General features: G+C 36.6%; 1 protein-coding gene across 5 annotated transcripts; it reads left to right on the forward strand.

Moving 5' to 3' along the window:
- Positions 1-2,036: 2,036 nt before the first annotated feature.
- On the forward strand, positions 2,037-27,118 carry ABA3 (molybdenum cofactor sulfurase (LOS5) (ABA3)). Of its 5 annotated transcripts, none has more exons than XR_015224328.1 (22): positions 2,037-2,905; positions 3,035-3,133; positions 3,304-3,362; positions 3,686-3,846; positions 4,940-5,109; positions 5,774-5,897; positions 9,072-9,174; positions 9,255-9,300; positions 11,068-11,106; positions 11,182-11,338; positions 13,511-13,610; positions 14,276-14,392; positions 15,034-15,111; positions 15,207-15,308; positions 17,464-17,569; positions 20,071-20,154; positions 20,693-20,757; positions 22,186-22,389; positions 23,407-23,639; positions 24,393-24,529; positions 26,096-26,206; positions 26,720-27,118. XR_015224328.1 is itself a non-coding variant. In XM_086638461.1 (22 exons), exons 1-22 carry the CDS (start codon positions 2,794-2,796, stop codon positions 26,864-26,866), a joined length of 2,502 nt encoding a protein of 833 aa, XP_086494587.1. In that variant the 5' UTR covers positions 2,037-2,793; the 3' UTR covers positions 26,867-27,118. The 5 variants fall into 5 exon arrangements, 1 of the variants encoding a protein (XP_086494587.1); XR_015224329.1 differs by having other exon boundaries at positions 23,420-23,639; XR_015224327.1 differs by having other exon boundaries at positions 22,238-22,389; positions 23,415-23,639.

The raw sequence follows: 27,118 nt of genomic DNA on the forward strand, positions 1-27,118 counted from the left end.
AGACCCCTCGTACTGAACATTCTGAGGGCAGTGTGCCTTCAGAGTGCACTGGTCAAACCAAACTGTTTGGAGTCAATGACTCCAACAAGGTGTACCGCAAAAGGAGGCAGGGTGTCAATAAAAAACACCCTTCTCGCATATTTTGGTCTTATTTATTTATTTATTTATTTATTTTCTTTTGGTCACAATAATGCCACGTGAATAAAAGAAGGTCGGCGCTTTGGGGAAAGCTAAATAGTTTCCGGGGTGTGAAATTTTAAAGGGAATATGTAAAATTTTGAAAATTTTCTGGAGAAATATATTTTATGGGGAAATTGTCCACCTCACCTCTCTCTCTCACCACCTCACCTCTCTCTCTCACACATGTCTCTCCACCTCATCTCTCTCTCCACCCCATCTCTCTCTCTCCACCTCATCTCTTTCTTCTCCGACGAAGGTCGCCGGTCGAAAAAATCACGGCCACGCGACCTTCAACATAGTTTTTTTTTCTTAAACTCTTCTCTTTCTCTCTCTAAAAAAAAATAAAAAATAAAAAAAACCTCGTTCTCTCTCAAAATATTCCGGCGAAGGGGGTTTCCCTTCGCCGGAGTTTCTAGAGAGAGAGAGAGAGTGTGTAATTTTTATTTTCATGGTCGCCGGCCGGAAATTTTCCGGCCGGAGACCTTGTCGGAGAAGAGAGAGAGGTGAGGTGGGAGAGAGAGAGGTGAGGTGGAGAGAGAGTGAGGTGAGGTGGATGTTTTTATTTCCCTCTAACAACTTACAAAATAAAATTGTCAAACAAAATTGACCAATTTTTGACCAAATCTTCACACCCCAGAAACAATTTAGCTTTCCCCAAAGCGCTGACCTAAAAGAAACATCCCCTTGGTTGGAGTGGTAAGAGGTAATAATCTTCCACCTAGAAGTCAAAGGTTCGAGACACACGTGAAAAAAAAGAATAAAAGAAACTCTCCCTACAATTATTGCAAAGGATTTGTTTCATAAATTATTTTCTTCCCCTTAAAATGAAAGACCTCCCTTTAGCCTTTTCAAATATTTGAAAAATAGTCCAACTAAAAAAAAGTATTTGATATATATTTTAGAAAAATAGTCTTTTTTACATGATTTAACCTTTATAATCTCTTTAAAAAATAAAAACACAAAACCCACCTCACAAGAGAAGACTTTCTCTTTCTCATCTTTACCGAGTGGTAAAGAACGAGGAGGGCATCTTCATACTCGGATCAACAACAATAGAGTCGATCCAAAATCCAAACAAAAACATGTAAACTACTCTCTTATTACGTCTCTTTTTTTATCTTATTTTTCAAGCTCTCAAAGCGTTTTTCCCTCTTGATGTGATACATTACAAACACAAAGAAAAATAATATTCTCAATTTAATTCGTCTCTTAGTTATGTTTAATTTTAGTCTCAACAGTGATCTATATACTAAATTTTATTTGAAAACAGGATAAAAACGTAAAAATAATTTGATTGAGCAAAACATACTTGGCAGAGACACCTTTTTACTCTGAAGCACTCAATACGGACAAAAATTAAGGGTTGATGGTCGACCCATAATTATTTTTGAGTACATTACATAGTTTTGAGTCTTTTGACTCCTTAGAGTACAACATGAGATTTACAGAAGTAAATTACGACACGGAACTTACAGAAGTAAATTACAACATGAAGGTAAAGGAGTATAACATTCCAATAACGAAACTAAAGGATTCTAAAAGTCACAAAATGAAAAGATCCTAAAAGTCACAAATGAGAAGACCCAAAAGGTCTTAAACTTTATTATACTAAAATATATGGAGATATGGAGAGCCTGCAAGTCTGTCAGACTGAAGTTGTTGAGCGAAGATAAATTATTTTTTTATTTCCCTTTCGTCTTCTCGATGTCTTTTGTTACGTCAAATCCTTAGATTGAAACAACATTGCGTACAAGTCCAAACATTGTTTTTGTCGAATCAAACCTAATCGAAGCGATCTCGTGATACTAATAAAGTCTTCTTTAGTCCGAATCGTGGAATTCGTAACCTCTTCAGACACATAACACATGCTTATTCCAATTTGTTAAGGTAAAAGTAGAATTTCAAAGCATCCCCTTCGCCCTCAATACACAACATTGACACCACCGAAATTCATAAATCATAACAATACGTTGAGGTTTCATCTTATAAATATTCCTAAGTAATGAAGAACAAGGAGATAGTCACTTATATCAATCATTGAACCTCAATAAAAATGATGTCCTTTTGTCATTGTAGTGCCCTAGAATTGATGGTGAATTCATGAATTTTCACGATGTGAATCCATCATATCTAGTGTTGATTACCATTTATTTGGTTCTCATGTCATTACTTAATTCATCAACATCTTCTTAAATTGTATTTCCAAAAACGATCTCCCGAGAACTACATAATTTCGAACAAGGGGTTTCAGGGAGAAAGATCTTAAAAATCTCCACAAAATTTTCTTTCAATCTTTGCTTGCTGCTTTCCGAATCTGTTGTCACTCGATGATATCCGGCGAAAGGATTCCCGGCGAAGGGTCGCCAACAAACTACTTTTTGGTTTTTGTTGGGTTTGTGGAGAGCCCCGGTTTACTACCTCAACTGACGGACGGTCGACCCATATTGGCCGTGGTCGAAGCTTTCCAAGTCCCTTGATAAGAAGAATAAGGGGCGCCCATAGAACCACCCTTGGTAAGAATAAGAAAAATCATAACAGTTAACACTAGCGAAGTCCCAACTGTTGAAGCAGTGGAAGGGAGAAGAACCGAGAAGATTTGTTCTCTGGACGATTATGGATGCAGAGAAGGAGAAATTTCTCAAGGAGTTCGGCGACGATTATGGATATCCAAATGCTCCAAAAAACATAGATCAAATTAGGGCATCCGAATTCAAGAGATTAGAAAGTTCGAATTCTGTTCATATTCATCTTCATCTGTTTTCTTCTTCTGATCATTTCAATTATTCTTTTGAAGAAAACACAAAACAAATTGATGCCAGCTGATCTTATTTGTATTATGTTTTGAAATTAACAGAGCTTGTTTACTTGGATCATGGTGGAGCAACTTTGTATTCTGAGTTGCAGATGGAAGCAATTCTTAAAGATCTCACTACCAACGTTTACGGAAACCCTCGTATCCATCACAGGGAATTAAATTTTGATCGAACAAACCGAAATATTTCCATTATGCTTACTGAAATTTCCATTCCTTGATCCATCATATGGTGTTTTTGATATGCCCTTTCTAACATTTGTATTCTAATTCTTGGTGGGTTCCTTCACTTTGAGTGAAAACAATGTTAGATAGCCAAAGTGACGCTAGCTCATCTACTTCTGACCTAGTTAGGGCAGCCCGTCAACAGGTAATTAGTTTGACAAATAACAGGCTTAAGTTGTTTTTCTAGTTAAGTATATGCTTTCTATCACATTAACGATCATTGCCAAAATTGTTGGATCTTCTTGATTAACTCTCCTATTGCCAAATTTTGTGTTAAATCGTGGAAGTTTGGTCCTAATGTTGATATTTTGGAAGTTAGAATCAAGATTTAAGAAAGTATGATTAGTGAAATTTATTCTTGAACTTTATATACATTTTCTCGGCTCGAACTTATGGCAATGTCGTATTTTTGCTATAGGACGAATTGCTAACAAGGGGTTGATGTAAATATAACTGTTCTGATCTCAGGTTCTTGATTACTGTAAAGCATCTCCTGAAGAATACAAATGCATATTCACTTCTGGGGCGACGGCAGCATTGAAATTAGTTGGTGAGGCGTTCCCTTGGAGCAAGGAGAGCACTTTCATGTATACAATGGAGAATCACAACAGTGTCCTTGGGATAAGAGAGTATCCAACAAAAACTGCATTCATTGATGTGATAGTGGACATGCTGTTGTTTTAGTTCTAAATTTTAGTTGTTTTAGTTTTTACGTAATATTTGTCACGAAGAGGCACCTTATCTCATATCTTCCAGTCCGATTGCACAGCTGATGGAATACGCCTAATGTCTCATTATTCTGTGCTATCTAATCAACGGATTACAAGTCAAAGTGAAAGGGAAAATCTCTATAATATGCGAGGGATCAATAGTATAAATGTATATTCTCAAAAAATAGTATAAATGTATAATGCCAGTATGGTAGATACGATGGAAGTTTGGTTTAATGTTAGGAACACCATTATGAGATGTTATTACTTATTAGTAACTGGGAGGCTTGGATGTCGTGAAAGATCCCAAGACCAAACCCTTAAAACTTTTGTACACACTTTCTTTTTCAATATATATTCATTCAAACTTTTTAAAAAGAAAAAAAACGAGATGTTATCAGTTACCACTGCTTATTATGAGGAATGAGGCACAACGTGTTGATCTGTCCTTGCACAGTTTTACGTGTTATCACGGCTGAATAAAGAATTATAGCTTTCCAGCAGAATTTCACACTAATGTTGTCAAAAGATGGAATAATGAACTGCCACATTAATTGTGACCATAGTTGCAATTATAAGCTGCTATATATGTGTAACATTCTTATGTTTTACCAGTATCATTAGTCTCCTGGATGGATAAAACCAGCGTTTCTTGTTTTCTTTTGATTATCAAGGTACATAATGATAGGGTGTTGAGTAAGTGAAATTCAAAGCTGTCGGAAAAGATTGAGGCAGATGGAACTGTTTAGCAGTTCCATTAAGTATGAATCAACTATATAATGTCGTTGAATGTGGAGATTGTGGGGCTTATTATCTATCTTTTTGTTTATATTTTTGTTTTTATCTCATAGTTGGTTCTTTATTTTCTTGTTATCTTTTGTTTTATCTTATACGCTTTACGAGTAACTTTATGGCGGTAAGATTCAGATTTTTTGCTATTCATGTCAATAGATGTATGGTTTCCTTCTTAAATGCTGCTCGTATAGTCCTGGTTTCCTCTCAAAATTTCTAGATATGCTCTCAATCAAGGAGCTATGACTTGTGCTGTAGACATCGAAGATGTTGAGCTCCATAATTTACAACCTACTGGAAGTACAGCTTCTGTTAAGATATCACAGCATACTGTACAAAGAAGAAGTGGATCCATTCCCGTAGAAGAAACCTCTGAAGCTTATTGTTTAGGTATGCAACTTAAACATAGGTTATGATCTCAGAAGTTGTCAAATTCTGCTTATGTTGAACATATCAAGCTTGAAATTATTTCTTTTAATATTGTTGTTTTGAATTGGGCGAGAAGTCGGTTTTCATTTGCATTCTTTCTCCCTTTCTTTTTTCTTGCTTGTATAGTTCCTTCTTTCTCTTAATATATTCATTCAAATTTCAAAAAAAAGAAATTATTTCTCCACTCTGTAGAGTGTAGACTGATGCATATATTTATGGTGTGCGGAAACATGATTTCTGCGTGAAACAGGGGCTTATCCAGGGGTGCGAGGGGTGCAGCCGCTCCCCTGGCTCCCGCCCATTTACCTTGGGCTCTTAGACTATAGACAGTTGGACTTTATAATTTTTCTATCTGTTTAGGGGAAAAATGTTCTGTGATGAGCAAGCGATTCGCATGCCATTTCAATAAAAATTTTTATTTGGAATATCTAATAGTTCATGTGTGTGGAGATATTTAAATAGAAGTTTCTTATTTGAAGGTAATCAGACATCCTTATCGTCGTTTACTAGCTTTTTACGAGGGAGGCTGCTAATGTCATGAATAGAGAATCATACCTTTGCAATGAGCTTCTAAAGTAAAATAAAAGATGTATTCCTACATATTGACTCTCATCACTATTTGCAGGTAATGTCCACAATCTATTTGCCTTTCCTTCAGAGTGCAATTTCTCTGGTATGAAGTTTAGTCTAGATTTAGTGAGGATTATCAAGGAGGATTCTGAAAGAGTTCTAGGAGGCTCGAATTGCAGGTACACTTAATTCACCACCTTTTCATGACTATTTTTTGGGCTTACATGATGGATAGGGCTTCCTGCTGATAGAGATCACGTCTAAAGAATTAACGAGGGCTACTCGGTATCCATCCCCCATAACGTTATTAACAATCAGTAGCATAGTTGGCGCATTATAGAGGCCTAGTGCATTGGAGAATTAGGCTTAGTGAGTAAAACACAAACTCAATACCTACTTTATTGTTTCCTATTTAAATTGTAACACCATACAGTGTAGAGGGCATACACTTCCATCCCTTTATGTGTAGTTTCTACCATAATCATTTCAAAAGTGGTAGTAGTACAACACTTGATTAAGCCTATGCTTCCAATTTCTTGGACTGAAATCTCACGACATTAAAGTCACCTCCAACACTTCCATGGTTGGAGACAAATGTTGTTCGAAGCGGAGATCGTGGATTCCGCAGTGGATTATTTCAGTAACCTCTACAAAGAGCCGAACTACTGGCACCCAGGTATAGAGAATATGAATATCAGGACATTACCCCCGGACCAGGATAGCACACTAGAGGCTCCATGTGCTGAGGAGGAAGTGTTGGGAGCTATTGAAAGTTAGCCCCAGATAAGGCACCAAGCCCGGACGGATTCCCAATCTTCTTCTATAAACACTGTTGCGAAATTATCAAAGTAAAAATGTTATCTATGATAGAGGAATTCTTTGAGTCAGCTAATCTGGTCTGGAGATTAAACCAGCCATTTATTGTCTTGATTCCCAAAAAGACGAGATCTGTTTTTTCAGATTTCAGACCCATTAGTCTGGTAATTGGGCCATATAAGATCATCACTAAGATACTGGCTAACAGATTATCGAAAGTGATCAATGAGATAATCTCACCCTTCCAGGGAGCCTTTGTACAAGGTAGACAAATGCTGGATGGGGTTCTTGTGGCCAATAAACGTATAGACTCAAGAATTAAGGATAGGAAGCGAGGTTTCCTCTTCAAAGCAGACCTAGACAAGGCTTATGATAGAATCAGTTGAGGTGTCTTGTATTAATTTATGGAAAAGATGGGCGTTAGCTACAAATGGAGAGGCTGGATTTATGGTTGCATATCCTCGACAACCTTCTCGGTCCTCATAAATAGGAACCCATCTCTAGTCTTTCAATGCTCAAGAGATATACACCAAGGGGACCCTTTATCTCCATTGTTATTCTTACTGGTAGCTGAAGTCTTGAGTTGCTGCATGCAAAAAGCAGAGGAAAAGGGATGGGTAACAGGTTTCAGAACCAAATCAAATGGTACCCATGAAATGATCAAGGACTTTGGGTGTCAAGTTGGAACTCTACCAACCTCCTACCCTGGTCTCCCATTAGGAGAGAGATATAAGTCCAAACTCCAAAAAGCTTTGAGACCCGGTTGAACGTATCAACAAAAAACTAACAGCTTGGAAAGGACACTTACTGTCAAAGGGTGGTAAGATAACTCTTATCAAATCAGTCCTTCAAGCTTTGCCAACCTACTTCCTTTCTCTGTTCACAATTCCCATGGGAGTTCTAAAGGAGATAGACAGAAAGATGAGCTTCTTCTTTTTTTTTTGAATAATTTGATTAAATTAGAAAACTGAGGGAAAAGGATACACAAGAGCCTCAAGGGGCAAAAAAAGAAAATAAAAACAGCTAGGGGTTACATAGAAAACATAAAAGCCTCCCAATTTTCGACTAAGTCGACAAAAGATCTAAGGTTCACCCCTGGGATAGTTCTGATCCAATGAAAGATGAGCTTCTTCTTATGGAACACATTCAAAGACCAGAAGAGTCTTCACTGGATGGCTTGGGATTCGATTAGCACCAGCAAGAGCAAGGGAGGCCTAGAAGCCAAGAGATTAAAAATCATGAACCAAGCTCTGCTCATGAAATGGCGATGGAGAATGGACCAAGATAGTACATCCCTCTGGAAACAGGTGATTTGGAGTAAATATGGGAAGAGCAGTGAGGAGTGGGTAAAAAACTGTAAGAACAAGTCTTTTGGCTGTGGGGTTCGGAAAGGTCTAGTCGCTAACTTGAGACCTTACCAGAACATCACTAAATGGGAGCTAGGGAACGGGGAGAAGATTAGTTTCTGGTCAGACGTCTGGTTAGGCCCTGAACCTCTGAAATTGCATTTCCCTGAGATTTTCAATGTGGCACGAAAGAAGAATATCTTGGTTTCCAACGCTTCTAATAGTGAAACTCAAACTTGGGTGCTAAACCTCAGAAGAAATCTCAACGACTATGAAGTCCACCAGTATGTGAGTCTATTGGATCTCCTCCATGGTACAAACCTCTCGGGACATCAGGATAAAAATGTATGGGTGACAGAGGATAAGGATGCTATGTCAGCCTCGAATTGCTATAAGTGACTTGACATTGATAACCAGGCGCTAGAATCCTGCTTCTCAACAGTCGTTTGGCACAAAGCAGTCCCCCCCAAGAGTTGGTTTCTTTCTTTGATCTCTAACAGTCTTACCCTCTCCTCCTTAAGAAAGTTCCAACAGTGGATGCTCTTAGACGGAGAGGGTTCTGTATTTCCAACAGATGTGTTATATGCAAGGAGGAGGAGGAAAGCATAGATCATTTATTCCTATAGTGCAGAGTAACCTCATCCATTTGGCAGTTCTTCATCGGCTTTCTTTCAGTCGCGGGATGCAGTCCAAACTCGGCCTCTCAGATGATAGCTCAGTGGGAAGGCCTCTGTAAGAGGAAGAAGAAAAAAGAAGTTTGGTAACTTGTGCCGGCGACTATAGTTTGGAACATTTGGTAGGATAGAAATAACAAAATCTTGAACGAAAAGAACATCTCAAGCAATGTTGACATCGAAGACATCAAAGAGACACTCTACTCTTGGATTAGGAAGTTAGAGAAAAATAAACCTTTCTTAGATGTAGTGAATCATTGGGAGGCTTGGATATTGTGAAAGATTCCATAGCCATTCCCACCACCTTGTAAATATATAGTTTCTTCTTCTAATATATTCACTCAAAGTTTCAAAAAAAAAGTAGACCATTTATAATTTGCGTAAACATGATGGGGCGTTTACTGTTATTTCTTTTCAAAATTCTAAATTTTTATTTGTAGATGTCCAGTTATTTGATTATGATGTGCATCATACTTGTACCTATTAGATTTTATCTTTGTTTAAATGTTGGAACCAGAGGACAATGGATGGTCTTGATAGATGCTGCAAAGGCATGTGCAACACAACCTCCAGATTTATCTAGATTTCCAGCTGACTTTGTTGTCGTATCATTCTATAAGGTATGTATCTACTTCTCCAAGCAAAATTGTAAGAGGTTGCTCTATTTTTAAGTTGATTTCAACTCATGACTGTTGTGCAGATATTTGGCTATCCAACAGGACTTGGAGCTCTCATTGTTCGAACTAGTAAGTAGCATCTCGGCAAATGCTTTAGTTTATAATGGATGGATATCATTTTTATTAGTATGTGGCAATCCTGAAATCTGATCCATATCAAGCATCTCTGACGTGTTACTTTAATTTTTCTTTTTTTTCTTTTGAACTTGTACACTGTTTTGTTGTTTAATGATTACATAATTTAACATTTCTTGATTTATTGTTATATGCAACTACTTTAAAACTTCAACTCCTTATTTCTTTAATAGACTAATAAGAATGTCTATACTCTATAACAAGGGCTTGCGGTTGCGGGTTTAACAGGGAGAATACATATTGTTAACATCTTAGATTCTTTTATAGTAGTCATTTGGCAGAATCAACACGGGTGGTATATAACATCACTGCATGTTTTTTTTAATAATTTTCTTGTTTGAAAAAAACCATATTTTCAAATAATACATAATATCGACTACATTCAAAGGCACACTAATGTGTAAAGGTTAGAGTATGACCAGACTCTCAACCTAGACAATTGAGGAGGTCAGTAGGTTACTACTTCCCTTCATGTACCAATTTAGTATGGATTCCATATTCAATTGCTCCCCTTTACTTCTTTGATCCATAATGCTGGAATTATATATTGAATTGAAAGGCAAACAATTGATTTTTATGATAGCGGTACCTGTACTATCTTTGGCGTTATTTGACCTCTCCAACATACGATAAACTTACATGCACATTTGGAGCCAGTGTCACAACCTTCAGGAGTCTAGAGCCCCATATTCTTTAGAGATCTTCTAGTTGCATGCTTCATCGATCTTCAACCGTAACTTTCGGATATTTTTCGTTATAAGTCTGTTCTCTTTCTCTATTGCAATATTGTGATGTTTTTCTTTTTCTTACCACTGTTGGATGTTCAGTCATTATATTAGTTAGGCTTATGGAATCTCTAATTTTCCACTGGAAACAATTAAAATTTGAAAATTCAATTTTGTCTCATTTCTAATGGGTTTCTGATATAGCCCGTATATTAGGCTTCAGTTCTCTATGCACACCCCAATTCAGCTTTAGTAATTACTAACTAGTAGCTAGCAAGATAAATTAGATTATTTAGGACATTCCTATTTATGGATTCTTGCAAGTCAGATTAGCGAATAGAGTTAGTTTACAAATAGGTAAGCCCTATGGGTTGGTCAAACCTATACAACGACCCTTTTGTTTCTTCTTTTTTATTCATTAGATGATATAAATACATCATCACGTTATTATATCTCTAATTTACTTTCTTACTCCTTTTTATTTACTTTGAGTTGCTTTTATTTATTACTTTTGTGTTCCTCCGCTGTGCTAGATCAGTTTCACTATGAATTTAAGTAGTTATTTGTTTTATTTATTTAGTTTACCTTTAACTAATTTAGTTACGTTTTGTTTATTTATTTAAATATCCTAGGAAGCACGCTTTAGGAGCTTTAGTAGGTCTTTAGGTCTTTTGAAGGAGTAAGTAGTTCCCATTGGTCATTAGGAATTTTAACTTGGAGAACGAAATGTTTTCGTGATTTGATATTTATTAATAACACTACTATAGTAAAAAAAATTTATGGGTTTGAGGTATTGCTTTTAGTTTAAGTCCTACTAATTTATCAAAGTGTAGCCCTCTACTGATGTCTTGTCGAGGCATTTACATCTACCTACTTATCAACTGCTATCTGTTGACATACTCTTTTGTTCAATCAGTTATCATTATTATACCTATTCATACTTATGTTTGCTAACCTGAAAACTTATTTGAAGCAGAAGCGGCCAAGTTACTGAAGAAGACGTACTTCAGTGGAGGTTAGTTAGTCCCTTAGATTTGACATTTCCTGTTATTTCGTTAATATGGGGTTCAATATATGTAATTATTTCCAGGCACAGTATCGGCTTCCATCGCTGACGTTGACTTCGTTAAGCGAAGGGAGGATATCGAGGATTCATTTGAGGACGGAACACTATCTTTCTTAAGCGTAGCCTCCATTCGTCATGGATTTGGGATAATCAACAGTTTGACAATAGAGGCAATTGACAGGTACATGGTTGGTAAATCTTTGTGTAAGAGCTATCTTATCAAATGCGAAACCTTAAAGTACCACATAATTCTAAACATGCGGCATGCTACTAGTATCTACTTATCTGGCCTTTGTTCTTTTCTGCACTACACTGAATAGATTATAAAAAATTTGGATCCTCATAAGAACTGAAAGTGCACAAATCTTCTTTACTAGTATAGTAGTAGTAGTTACAATCGTAGAGCATGTACTGAAATTTCTGTTATTTCTCACCAAGATTCTCGTGAGAGCCATTGAAGGGTCTATACCATGCTTGGAGAGTCCTAGCTGTTTTTATTTAATTAGTTATCGTTTTATTTAAATACCTTAACCTACGGAAATTGATTATATCTAGGAAAATTTGTTTACAAAGTTCCTAGAATTAAGGAATGTTCACTCTACTTCAAGATATGATACTGACTGTTGTCTCCTTCAACATATTAAACTTACAGTGAAGATGCACAATGATGGTAACCGTGTTGTGATATAAAGAACTGAATTAATGATGGCAACTACTATACTGATGTGATTATATGATGTGATATAGTGGTAGTATTTGATTAAAGATGATATTTGAGCGATAATGTTAGTGTAAGTAAAATGATAATTAGTTGGGCGCTGATGCCAATTGATAAAGAACCGGTTTAGGTTCTCACCACTAGAATCAAAATGAAATTTGAGAAAGAAGAAATCGTAGAGAGAGATAGAAGATTAAGCAACACGAGAGCGAGGGTTTTGCTAATAGATCTAGATTATCAATGTTCGAATTTAGATATTTGTAAAGAAGTAAAAAACATTATTACCAAATAACGATCCTTAATAAACTAATTACAAAAATACAAGTAAGGTAAAAAAGAGGTACTCTAATGTGCTTTAAAGACGCCAACTTGTAGGTTTATTTTCTTATAAAATAAAGATAAATATTAGACATGTCTTTTTCCTATTCACATAATTCTGTTACTCTAATAACAAAATTAATACAATAATTTTCTTTTTCCATTCCTTTTCCCTTTTTATGCCCCACATCGCTCGACTGGTTGGGTTAAGATTTTGAATTTAATGGAGTTAGAATGTCATAGAGTAGTTGTATCTATTATGTGTGCATCACGGAGGGAAAATAGTCCAAAGCGTACCCCTATAGAATATAGCGTATCAAATAGGTATACCCCTAACGTGCCCGATACTGGCATGGTAATGTATCCTGTACAGGTACCCATACCACGTAACAGAGTGATTCGCTTACCAGGTAGAATTGTTGTAAAGGAATCCACTTTCTTCCATAAGAAGGCACTTTTAAGACGAGGTTTACAACTGCAGCGAAGTTTTGTGATGTGATGATCTATTGGAACAAAAAGAGGACCTTGTTTCTGAAAGGTTGGTACAAGCTCTTGGTTTAAAAGTAGAATATCATCAAACAACGGGTAATCTCAGTAGGGTATGAATATGCAGACTAAAATATCATGATGTTATTACTTGTGAGGTTGCGGACTTAGAATGATTATATATCAAGTGCTAGGAGTATGGTTGCATAATTTAGGCGTCACTTGCCGTGAATATGGCGATACTTTTGACTTTGGGATTGATAATGATCACATTCGTACCTATTCGAGAAGCTAATAATATACTTGCAGATATTGACGATACTTTTTCTAGTCTGAGTGTCTGACTAAAGATAGCTCAAGAAGAAAATTTGATCCTTTTGAGCAACACAATTTTCTCAAAACCAAAAACACTACGAGATCTTTATCAATCCATTTAAGAACCATCTAACAATAATGATATCTCTTCACACATGCCTAGGGAGCAATCATCGCCAATTATACTGATTCTGAAAATTTGTTGCACAAAAAGTCGATTAAAATGTTCTATCATTAACTTGTTGCAAGTACGAGCCTTAGAATATTGAGAAGAACCGGTTCCTTGGAAGCAATATCTCCATCACAATAACAGACCGTTCAGAAAAACATGCATTGATGTTTGCGGGGCCATGAATCCAATTTTGATTTGGAAAGTACTTTTTCTTACTGGTTTTGTCATTATCTGGTTACTGGTATGCCCATATTCAGTTTTTGTTTGCGAATGAAGTGTTTGTTCCTCTGATGTGCTTAACGGGTTATGTTGATTTGAAAATACTTCATGTTTTTTCTGCCAAGGCATACATCAGCTCTTTCCATTTACGTGAGGAAAATTTTATCGTCCTTAAGGCATGGAAATGATGTTCCCTTTTGCACAATATATGGAGATAATTCAAAGGTTAGTTTGCAAATCAATATTGGACAACTTGACGGCTTAATTTTTCTGTGTAAGGATTGCAAGCTCTCTATGATACCATATAACATTTGTATAGGAGTTCGAAGGAAAACTGCAATACCAAAAAGATAGTGTTTTGTATTGTAATCCTTTTATTTTGTATTTTTTATTATGCTATTTCTTTTTTGTTTCTAGGAATACTGTAACAACTACTTAAGAAACAGGCCGCCAATGGTTACAAGAGTTGAAAGCTCCAGCCTCTTTTATTTCTATCATTTTCATTCTTTCAACTTTGTACCTTTCCCACTTGTAATTCCCTAGTCTAATAAAACTAATGTTCACTCGAGATACTTGTCAAATTCCTTGATGAATTAATAAGGAAAAAACTCCATACCCCCAATTTTCTTTTGCCAAAAGGTTCCATATATTGTTATAGCTTATGAGGCTTTAGCACCCTCAGTAAGGCTTGCACAACTTTACAGAGAGTATGTAAGATTTGCACATAGTTTTGACGGGTTCGGACAAGGTTCGCTTACGTTTGCATAGTTTCCACATGTTTTGACATGTTTCTTGCATTAATGATATTTATATGAGAATTCGTGTTATTTAGTGCCTCCCTTTCAGTTCTATGCGAAGTTCAAACTTCTAACGTATTTAATTCTCCGAAGGTATCATCTCGTGAATGGGGTCCTACAATAGCGTTCAATTTGAAACGCGCAGATGGATCTTGGTTTGGATACCGCGAAGTGGAAAAATTGGCTTCTTTGTCCGGAATTCAGCTACGGGTACTTTCTTCTCGGAGATAGTAATTCTGCTGTTTATTTCTTTTTTCTTTGGACTTCACACTATTTCTTTGCAAATCGAGAAAGAAAGAGCACCTGCTGCTATAAAGCAACTATCACACACACACACACACACGGCATACACCGCAATGTCTATCAGTCAACATTACATCAAATGAGTATCTCAGCCCATTGTTGCTTATCATGGTAGCGAAAGAAACCATATTTGCTCGAAATACCTTTACTCAATGAAATTAAATCAACATGGAAAAAGTACAAAATAGAGACGCTTTAGAGCAAGATAAAATCCATCTCTAGGATGCCCATGGTGAAGGTTAGCAGCAAGATAAAATCCATCTCTAGGATGCCCATGGTGAAGGTTAGCTGTGGAACCACTTATATGGAATTGATATGTGTCGTGTTTCAATGCTGTTTTATTTAGTTTTGGTTTTTTCTCTCTCAAGCAATAGTCCACTGATCCTTATTGATTTTCTCTCAACTGTCTTAATCGTTTTCTCCGAAAAAGTTGTGTTATCATTAAATGTAGTTTATTATATATGAGTTATTTGTCTAATAGAACCAACAACGAAATGTTCAACATATCCGATGTAGATGGAATGATGACAACTATGATCTTTTTGTAGACTGGATGTTTTTGCAACCCTGGTGCATGTTCAAAATACCTTGGCTTATCTCATAGTGATCTTCTTTCCAATATTGAGGTACTTTATATAATTGCCTGTGCTGAGCTTTGGATAGACTTGTACTGCTCAGACACATAACATAAATCCTCACTTTATTATTTTTCAAAATTTAGGCTGGTCACATTTGTTGGGATGACAATGACATACTAAATGGTAAACCTGTAGGAGCTGTCAGAATATCCTTTGGATACATGTCAACTTTTGAAGATGCCAAGGTAAAGCTTATGTCCTTTAAGTTGCAGATTTTAGTTTTTCTCTTGTTAAATTTTTTTTAGTTAGTACGTTCTTATTCTGCCATAAATCCTCGTATGAATTGGTCTATGAAGTCGAGCTAGGGTAAGTATTAAAAAAAAGTCGAGCTAGGCAATTAGGCCAGAGTCATTGAGGTCCAAGCTTCAAACCCAGCGACTGACACTTTACTCCCGAGCAATCGAACTTTTGTGGATGGAGTGAAACAACTCATTCTAGTCAGAAGAAGGGCAGAACATAGACAGAACGAGATGAGACTCATCAAGAAAATCTTGATTTAGTAAAACATCTGAGTTCGTGGCCTATTAGGCTCATTTCAGATCATGCATAACACAAGTCTCAATTATGCAGCCCATCATCTAAAATGAGCCTAATTTACTATTACACCCATGACCAACTTAAAACCCCACTTCATCTACGTTCCCTAATTCTTTCGATAAATAGCCTAATTTACTATTACACCCATGACCAACTTAAAACCCAACTTCATCTATGTATCCTTTTACTTCCCAGTTCTCCAATGATTAATGGGAAACAATGATTAATCGATTGGGGAAGATGTGTGAGTTTCTTTGGGACGGCTCAGAGGGGTCTAAAAGGATATGTTGGGTAGCCTGGGAACTAATCTGTAGAGAGGTACATGAAGGAGGCTTGGGCATTAAGAATATGAAGATTATGAACAACTCGTTGGCCACAAAGTGGATTTGGAGATTTGCACAGGAAAAAACCTCCCTATGGCGCACTATAATAGCCGAAAATATGGGGAAGAACAAGGTGGATGGTCCCATAAGATTGTGAAGACAACTTATGGTTGTTGTGGGGTGTGGAAGGGAATCTCAAAGAACACAATAGATTTTAATCAAATCACGAAGTAGAGTCTAGGCAATGGCAAGAGTATAAGATTGTGGTACAATGCTTGGTGTCACCCAATTGCACTCAAAAACAGATTTCCAGCCATATTCCATATTACCATTAGAAAGGAGATGACAGTTTATCAAGCTTATAACCGATCCATGCAAGCTTGGGAGGTAACGTTGCGGAGAAATCTCAATGATTGGGAAGTCCCCATCTTTATCCTTATGCTGGAAATCTTAGAAGGGCTCGGGCCTAATGATGAAGAGGAAGATAAAAAGGTGTGGAGTACAGAGAAGGAAACTCTCTCAGCCATAATATGGGCTATTTGGAAAGATAGAAATGACAAAACTTTTAAGGGGGTAAGCTTATCTAACAGCCTTGACGTGGAGGACATTCTTGCACATTATACTATTGGAGCAAGAATTCCAGTTGGGCAAAAGGAAAGTCATACTATGACTTTATCTCTAAGTGGGATGAAATAATGATGTGATCTTTTCGTGTTAGTATTGTACCCCTATCATTGTATTATACCACTTTTTTTTCATATTAATATTAATTCAGATTTTCAAAAAAAAAATGTTCCTCTCTCCTTTCAGTTGAGACAAACAAGTAGTTTTTAGTTCCGCGAGTAAAGATGTTTCTCTGTCTGGTTGAGACCAACTCACACTTTTAGGTTTGTGAAGATGCCCTTCTTTCTCTCTGTTCAGCTGACACAAAATAGTAGATTTTATTTTTTGAGCAGAGGTTTACCTATCTCTGGTTTTAGCCACGCTCTTGAGAAAAAAGGTGAGGGGGTGGGGTGGACTAATGGAGTAGTCATTTTACGATTGGTCTGCCTTATTGGCCCCTGCACTTGTAGTGGGGGGAGAAAGAGAGAGAGAGAGAGAGAGCTATTCAGATTGGAGAAACAAAATGCTTACTACGTCTCCGACAAGTTAGTTGAACATCGAAAAACGATTCAGCTGCTCAGATTGGAAAAACAAAATGCTTACTAATAAAACGACTTGGACTAGTTTGTTTAAGACGATTGGAAAAACAAAATGCTTAATCATAAAACGACTTGGAGTAGTTAGTTTAAGACTAATCCAATTCAGACGAGCTAGATTCAAAACAATCAATATATTATTCGAAGTTTGAAGTTTCTTTTCTTGATAGTACATGGTTTTGCGCTTTCTTATGTCCTCCAGTTTTAGGAACTTATCACATTGCGTACTGTTGGGTAATAAGTTGTTCCCACTAACGGATTGTTACAATTATGTGGTGCAGAAATTTATCAGCTTTTTGACGAATTCTTTTTTATCCGACTCTGTACCAACTTCAGCAGGAAATGGTTACCTATCGAGAGAAAGGTCAACACCATTCTCAAGCAAAGGTGATTTTTCGACTATGCATTAGTATAGCCTTTTGGCACATGTTTAACTTTAACATGTCATATCAAAGCTACTTGCCTTGTTATCTAATTACTTCGCCTATAGTCCCCAGATTTGTTGTCTTTTATATTTGTATTCTACATATCTGGTATTCATTTCATGAAGTATAATTATCTTTGCTTCAAAGATTCAAGTTTTAGTGCCAAATTTCAATATAGTTTGAATGGACGTGATATAATAATGAAACTCCACCTGAAGCTGTAGAAATCAGAACCAGACGCTAGTCGGTCGACCGAGGAGTAGCGGGGAGGGACTAGGGGGTAATCTGGGACTTGTCAGACCTTCTCGACATGTATATATTATATAAAGGCCATTAACAAATCTATATGCATATATGTCATTATTACGAAGAATTACCATACCATAATAATGACAATTATATTGAAGTCTAGTATATTAGATTGAGATACACCATTATCCCATACACTAAATTTTCAACCTAAATCTTCATAATCAGTTCGTCAACCATCAGATAATATATCCATGCACAAAACTAAAAAATAATAAAGAAAGTACAAGGTTTTTCTTTGGCATGGCCCTGAATTCTCTTCTTGATTTCCTGACTTTGAAAGTTCACCATTACCAAGCCCTCAAGTGTTCCAGCTATGGGTGTTCCTTACCATTTGCGAGCTAAAGCCCTAGGGTTCGGCATGGGCACGCCCTAGGGTTCGGCATGGCCGCATGGGCATGGGCACGCCCTAGCTCGTCCCAGTCTCTCCACCAACCAATTTAGGCCCATACTTACCCATAGCCAATATGTGAGACAAGGTTCCATGTTTTAACCCAGGTCCAAATTCTTTAAGCAAAGCCAGACTAAGTGACTTGCACATAAAACTTCTTTTTCGCATCACATTGCCAGCAATCAGCTGGTCAACTAGACTTCATTTCAGTACATATACACGTGGACGACAACTATCATTCTGAGATACCCGTAATAATTCTTTGGATCAACGTTACAAGATACTCTCCTTCCCCTTGCGTACCGCGTACCCTATTCCCCATACCCTTTTTGGGTGGGCTCACTATCCAATACTCCAAAATGAGCGTAACGGAATTTTTAGTCTTAATTAACCCAAAAGTCTTCGTAAAAATCTATAAACTCGACTAGTTCGGTAGTTAACTACAAGAATATTTTTTAATGTACTTGTTAGATTATAAGCTTTATGGAGATAATCTGTCTGAGAGTAGTTGTATACTTGTATCTATTACAAATGCATCATAAAGAGTATATGTTGTCTAGGAAAATAGTCCAAAACTTACTGCAACCAAAAATGTACTGAATAAGTATACCCCTAGCGTACCCGATACTCACATGGTAGCATACTGCGTACATGTACCCCTACCACGTACCAGAGCGATCCACGTACCATGTAACATTGGTTTGGATGCTATACCAACACATTTTAAATCAGGTCAGGGGAATACTTAAATTACAATTAATAGTTTGGTATGTGTGCTTACGTAATATTGATTTTCTACATTTCTGCACTCTGGATTTGTGTAACTTAAGATATATCAAGCAATACAGGTTCCCAACCACTAGTTACCAATGTCAAACACAGTAGGTGTTCGCCATTTATTAACGCCAGCTAGTTTTTCTGCAACTTACTTAGAAACGTAAGGCAGCAGTTAAGGCCCTAAAACAAAACACCAATCTTATAAATTGTAAATTAAAAGACCAGTCAGACAGAATTTAAATAATCTTACAGTTTTCAAAATTTTAAACCTTACCTGATCATGGAGCGTGTTGTTTTCTTGGTTGTCGTGTCGGACCGTACTTCGCTTAAAACGTAATATCCTAATATACCTTTTGGGCTGTTCCATGGATTATCAGCCTTTCTAGAATCTATGCACTTACCATTGACCAGTGAAATCTCGGAAAATTAGAAACGAGTAAGCTGTGAGATTCAATTTTGGTGAGGGATAATTAATGTTTAAGATGTAATTGCAAATTCAAGTAAAAATGACAACTTTTTCTTTATACATATGGTTATAAAACACTTAATTAAGTTTCTGCTTTGAAAGATAGGAGGTTCTGAGAAGTACCAATAGTCGTAACTTGTTCGAATTAAAAGTTGTTGATTCATTCTTCATCATAGTTTTTTATGTTGAAACCTCTTGAAAGTTGAATTCCATCTGTTTCTGTTTGTATCTTGTTACAACATTCTCCATGTTTACGAAGTTGCATGTTTTTTCGGCATTGTCAACAGTTATCTCACTAAAACTTTTTTACTATATTCTTCCTTGTTCTTGCAAATGAGTTTAGATACTCATGATGTAATTCTAGATACTTGTAGTATACTTTAGATACTTGTGATATACTTTTAGATACTTGTGATATATCTTGTAATAGCAGAGCAGGAATTCGCTAATTCTCTATCACTGCATGCTACTTCGCATTAATGAGTAAATGTCCAAGTCTTGAAAGGCACGTTGACTGCAGGTGTTTTTCTGAAGTCCATTACGGTATACCCAATAAAATCCTGTGCAGGATTTAGTGTTGTTAGCTGGCCGCTGAGTAATACAGGTATCCTTCTACTTTCTATCAAACATATTCTTTGAAGTAAAACTCTTTCAGTACGTCTGCATTTAAGGTTTCAGTTAGTACTCCTGTATGCTTAGAACTGAATAATTTTTGGGGACCAATATGGTATGTTTCAAGGTTTGTAGTCATTCTTTCTTATGCAAAGAATATTATAAGAATCTCGGTGATGAAATTCTGGAAGATACACACTGATCATTAATGTATCGAGAGTCTCCTGATTGAAGACTTTCTAGGTCAATAGAGAGCTTTGATTTCAGAATAACTGCATGTATTGAATATGCTCTACTGGGTGCCAGTTCGTCTACTATACTTCCTTGTTCTCATGTAAAGGCTTGTATTAACAATGTAGGATTCTAGTTTTGTATCCGCTTTTCAGTACAATCAGTTTGTTCTTTATTATCTATTTGGAGTCATTTACAAACAATAACAATAAGTTTTGTCCAGGAATTAAAATTCTGAAACTTCTGAAAAAAAATTGGTGCTTTAATAACTTATCCTACTCGTATAAAAATTTGGGCAGGATTGCAGCATGACAGAGAATGGTTGCTTAGAAGCCCTAGTGGGGAAATTCTTACTCAGAAGAAGGTAATCTATGTCCATATGTGTGTATGAACTTTGATAACAAACTAAAATCTCATTATTACACCTTCTGTCACTGTCAATTTCATAAACCAAACATGGCTCTCTTCGTACCTTGTTTCAGTGTAAATTTAGAAATCGATGAGAATATAAAGAGAGTCCACAACATTGCACCTGCCAAATCTCTTCACAATAGCTTAATCTCTCAAATTTCTCTCCTACATCTTAATAATTCTTCTACATGAAGTCTTTGTCTGATTAGTATTTTCTTTCGTAGATCTCTCTCTGGTTAATTCGAATAAATTAAAGAAAAAATGTTCATACTCCCTAGAACTTCATATTGAGTCTAGGGAGATTCAGGAGTTTGGTAGGTCTATAATTTTGTTAATAGAGCCTCCCAAGAAACAGTGAAGTCTAAGAAAGATATATATTTAGTCCAAGGGTCTCCTCTACTCCAACTGTATAGGATGCTTTGTACACCAAAAATGACCCTATCCCAATTTATCTTCTTAGATTTAAAGATGACACTATTTCTTTCCTTCCAAGTGGTCCACATGATAGCACGAGGTATGAGATTCCACACTTGTTTTCCTTGTTTTGGAAATGGTTGATTGTTCCATTGGTTAAGCAGTCTTTTTTATGTTTCTAGGACATATCCATGTGAGGTTGAAACTTCTTAAGAAAAATTGCCAAGTCTTAGTTGTGAGATGACGGTGTAGGAAGAGATGGTTATTAGATTCTCCATCTGCTTTACACAGAGCACATCTGTTTGGTCCGATTATGCCTCTTCTAATGAGCTAGTCTTCAGTAGGTAGTCTTTCGAAGATTGCAGCCCAAAGGACAAAACTGGCTCTAGGAGGTATGTCCTTCCTCCATATTTTCTTTGTGCCTCTATGGGTGATCGCGTCTTCAGTTTCTAGTCTGTTGTAGCATTCTCTGACTGATAGGTTCTCTTCCTCCCCTTGTATCCTTACTGATTTTTCATCCTCAGATAGTTGGGCTTGATTGATGGTTTCCAAGATATTAGCCACATCTTGGATTTCCCAATCATTGACGTTTCTTCCAAGTATTATGTTCCAATATCCTTCCTGATTCTGATGTCTGGAGTCCGATAATGTTCCTTCTTTATTGGCTGATAAAGAGATATTTGGGTATATATCCTATAAGGGAGTGGTAGTGCACCACTTATCATGACAATACTTAACTCACTTTCCATTGCAAACTTTCACCTTTATGAGTGCCCTGATTTTGTCCATCCCACTGTGAATTCGTGTCCAAACTGAACACCCTTATGGTCCTTGTGGTTTTGTTGGACTCCTCCCTCCCTCCATCTCTCTCTCTCTCTCCCTCCCTCCCTCTCGTTTTCTCTTTTGTTGAGACTTGATATTATGTCTTTATCTTTCATATTACTTACAAATTTGCAACTTGTTACAGTTTATCTATGTTTGTTGGATAAGATTTAAGTAAACGAGATATGTTCGACCAGGTTCCAGAAATGTGTCTTATTAGTACCTACATTGACCTTTTCGGTGGAATGCTATGTGTGAAGTCACCTCGCTGCAAAGCAGAGCTGCAGATTAATCTTGAAACAGCTTTGGCTTGTGAAATTGAAGAAGAAGTGGGATTGTCGTTCCAGAGGTTTGCAGCTGAACATTTCACCTTTTTAAGTTAAATGAGGACTTCAAATATGTCATGTTTAATTGAAATCCCTAATAAACTATGATTTAGAGGTGTTCGAATTCTGAACATCAAATGCGGACTATTCAGGCTGAAATGCTATGTTGAAAGTTCCTAAGAATAACTAAATGCCGGATACACTCTGTTTCCCTTGTTTCACTCTGATAGTATCATAGATCGGAATCGATGCGAAGAAAATGAATGAGTGACCCATTAAATTTAGTAATATCAGTTGTAACAACCAAGATTGGTTTCTTAGTTACTTGCTTTCTCTGAAAAAGTTAAATTATTTACTTAGGTGTAGAAAGAAAGTATATTAGAACAACAAAAGTTGTAATTGTTGGTTTCTTAGTTACTTCCTAATCCAAAATTTTCAAGGAGAACCTATCGAGCAACATAGATATTGAAGACATCAAAGGCACCTTGTTCTCTTGGATTAGGAAGCTAGACAAATTTAAGAATGTTTCTTTTTTGAGATGTAGTTTTACATTCGGGGGCTTGGGTATCGTGAGAGATCCTAAGACCCTCCCAATCCCTTTTGTATATATATAGTTTTTCTCTAATATAATTCATTCAAAGTTTCAAAACAAAAAAAAAAGTTGTATTTGTTAGATTTCTTTAGGAGAAGGAATCTCTTAATCGGGCCCTACACATGTGGATCTTCTTATTTATCCCTTTTTTTACTTGTTTTCTAGTTATTCTAGTTCTTTAGCTGTTACCTTTAGTTTTCTATTTAATTCCACTATGCTTCATTACTGACCTAACTTTTTTGTAAGAGTACTTAGTGCCAGCGACTTTTAACATCATGCAAAAAGTGAGACCTCTTGGGTTTCATACTTGTGTTCCTAAGCGTAGTAATTCTTCATTAACTCAATTTTCAAGTTACCAATCAGTGACGGTTGGCAGAACTAAGATATTCTCTATGTTTGGATAGTTGTTCTTTCCGTCAATGTCATATTGATATTGATTTTGTACTAGATATGAAGTGCAGTGTTATGGCAACGAAGTTAACCACTGGTTCACGAATGCCATTGGTCGTCCGTGCACTTTACTGCGATGTTTTTCTTCCAAGACCTGTTCCTCCAGGAGTGCTTACGGCGGTTTAGGCTCGTGCAGAGATGTCAAGGACAAACTAAATTTTGTCAATGAGGCCCAATTCTTACTTGTATCCGAGGAGAGTGTCTCTGACCTGAATACAAGGATAATCTCTAGTACGTTTCTTCATTTGCTATCCTGTTTTACGTTTTACAACTTGTATAATTTAGAAGTTAGAATAGAAGAAAATAAGTCCTTGATTTTATTGGTGTGGCATATAGTCCTGTTCTATTTTGTTAGTTAGATGTTGTCTTTGCTCCATTGAAAATATTCAGAATCTTATAAGATGTACCAGGAGGCCTGATATTTTCTAATTCTTATCCATCTAAACACAAGTTCTTGTCAACCAATTGAGTATGGACGTATGGTAAGACTTGAGAGTTCTGCAGTTGCATGAACATAGTAGTCGATATTGCATGTGTCATTAAATCATCTATCGTGCTAGTACTTGTTTCTGGTTATTTCTTTGTATGTAGTCTTTTATTATATGCAGCTATCTTGGTGCTGATGACAATTACATGCATGCTATGATAGTTAAACTGGAGTGAAGTAATGACAACTATAATATAGGAAAAAGATAAGCATAAGTACGATAATTGAAGTGAAGCATGAATCTTCTTGTTACAACCCAAAATAGAGCAATAAAAGAGGAGATGCTCCGTAACACATAAATAAGTAAATAAATAAGATTAAATAGAACAATAGTACCAGGAACACCTATGGGCACAAGAAGTGAATGTAAGAGGTTGCGAATGGCAGCTAGACAAGTAGCAGCCTTATATTATGACATTTTACATTTGGCATATCAAGTTACTCCTTTAAAATTCATTAAGGCGAAGTTGGCTGAAACCGTGTTTTGTTGGCGACAGATGCACAAAGAGGAACTCCTTCACAGCCAATTCAGATTGAGCCAATGAGATTTCGTCCCAACTTAGTAATATCTGGAGCAGAGCCATATGAAGAGGATAATTGGAGAACTCTTATGATTGGAAAGGAACTATTTATGGTAAGCTCTTGGAACCTGAGTAATAAAATAGTACGAATCAAGATCCATTAAGGATATTCTTCACATTAGAATTTTATTATGTTTGCATGGTTTACTCACCTCTGCTTTTATTTACTTGTTAATTTAATAGGCTAGAACTTGCTTCTATTATTTTTTTGTTAATTTCCGTAGTTAGGCGAGCGTTTGGGTGGTCATAAGTTGTTTGATTAAGTCATATCACACTTAAAAAGGATCATAAGCTATGCAGTTATCTCAGAGCTTTCTAAGGAAGAGTGCCTCCATTGAGTTGCTAGGGGGATCGGAGAAGTGTTCGCAAAACTGCAGTCACGCTATTTATTTGAATCCTCAAACATGATGCAAATGAAACAAGAGAAAGAAGTCCTTCAAACGATGTGTTGTGTCGACTTCAACCATTAGTCCATTAACATAACTGAGAGTCGAAATCTTGACAATCACAGCAGCATATCTTTCCTCTGGTCCACCCACTAGTGTTTCTGCTCTGGTTGCAGCAAAAGGGGACTCTTTCGAGTAATCTCCTGTTATCTATGTGTACGAAGAAAACGAAAAGGCAATGATACCCTTCAATAGATAGATGACATGGCACTTGAACAGAATCTCGTGATAGTATAGGGGGTGCTGAATCATCAAAAGTGTAGAGATACCTCACCTTGCACCTGCTACAACCCACTGGCACTTCTCTTCAGGTGTCACGTCTCATCTACCATAAGAACCAACTAGAGTTGATAATGGCAAAATGATGCAAATCGCCTCAATTGTTTAAACAGCCAACTTTTGGCTAACATATGTGTTCGGAGATGGTTTTTTAACCTAAAATGAACACATCCATTGGCAACTCCGAGGATTCTATGGAGTTCCTTCTTCACCCAAACTAGTAGCTCAATGTATGCAAATGTTTGCATTGAATATATAGGAAATCTGGCAGACCAAGCAAGCTGTCATTCAACCTTCATGGATCTACAAGAAGAAAGTTCGAGAACGAACTTTATTGTGGAGGTGTAGGGGGTAGATAATGCGATCTTTATCGCGCACCAAAAGGTCTTACTAAAGTTAAGCTCTTACGACAACCTAGGTTCCATACGCCCTCTCGAGCAATCTGAGAGTACTAGACTTCACCAGCTTTACTTTGTAAGATGAGTAGTCTTATACGCTTAGCAAACACTTGGAATGGTTTATAGGGATTTTATTTAAAATTGGGAGGATGTAGTCTCTTCCTAGATGATAAGTTGGGGTTGCTTGGTTTGGTTGATAACCAAGTCCATACATTAATTATTCTTAAAATAAATTCATCTTGTTCGAGAAAAAGAAGGTTTGAAGTTTCACGAGTATGATAAAAAAGCAATGACATGGTGATATCTTGAAATTTTTCCGTCAATTTAAGGCACCACTAAGTGCAAGGTTTAAACTAATACCAAAATTCATGGGAAATTTTTATTTATATATTTATGTTTTCTTAGTTGATCTTCCATAACTTACAGCTGATACACTCATATTTGGCCCTGTTGTCTGACAATAAGGTCATCTAACAATATCTCCTTTTTATTCCAGTCATTAGGTGGATGCAAACGCTGCGAGATGATTAATCTCGACACTCAAATGGAACAAGTTCAGAAGTCAACTGAACCTTTGGCGACGTTAGCTTCATTTAGGAGAACGAAGGTTAGTGAAAAACCTCTCACGAAAATGAGACCGACATACTTCCCCTCGATAATGTGAAAAACCTCTCACGTAAATGAGACTGACATACTTGTCCTCGATAATGTGACTTTGAGGAGAATGGTGGATTGAACCCTCCAGATATCTTGGTAGGCCTTGTAGGAGAAATTTACCAAGTAGAAAAATAATTTAAGATCTCTAATTTGATTTCCATTTTTTCCTCGTTTGAACCTTCACTTTTTTCCTTCATTTTGGATTATCTTTTACTTCTATTCAAAGATATATCTCATTGAATGTATTTTTGGTCACTAATCATATGAAATTTGCTTATAAGACACAATAAGTGTCTACGGATGACTTTAACGTGACATCTAAATCGTAACTTCGTATTCGATAGAAGCAGAGCAAACAATGGGGTTATCCTCTGAGTATGACTCTGATTGGATCTTGTAGATCAGATGCAACAAAAGTAGTTCATGGGCTGGAACACTTATAACTGAGTTGCTATTTTAACAGGGGAAGATTTTCTTTGGGATCCTGCTGAGGTATGAGATTTTGGATACAATAGGACATAAAGATGATGATTTGAAACGACCACAACTTCAAGTTGGGGATAGAGTGTTTCCGGATTTTTCCAACTCTTTAGAAGGTAAACCTCTTTAACAGACCCTAACTGTCATGGGCTGCATAAAATCTGTTACTTTTCTCGAAAGATGAAGCAAAAGTATTAATAGCCAGAAAGATGTTCTTTATACTTAAACTGTACAGTATAAAGTTAGTCCGTCCAAGCTCTGGATAACTTCAAAGGTCAGCAGACTCTTTTATCTTATAGTTTCATCTGCAGAATGTACATGTTTAGCTTGATAACTTCAAAAAAGTGAAAGTGTATATGAAAAAGTTTAAACTTTTCTTTTA

This window comes from Eschscholzia californica, unplaced genomic scaffold (genome assembly GCF_041429995.1).
Source record: "Eschscholzia californica isolate CP2 unplaced genomic scaffold, dmEscCali1.0.p SCAF_4, whole genome shotgun sequence".
Taxonomy (NCBI): domain Eukaryota; kingdom Viridiplantae; phylum Streptophyta; class Magnoliopsida; order Ranunculales; family Papaveraceae; genus Eschscholzia; species Eschscholzia californica.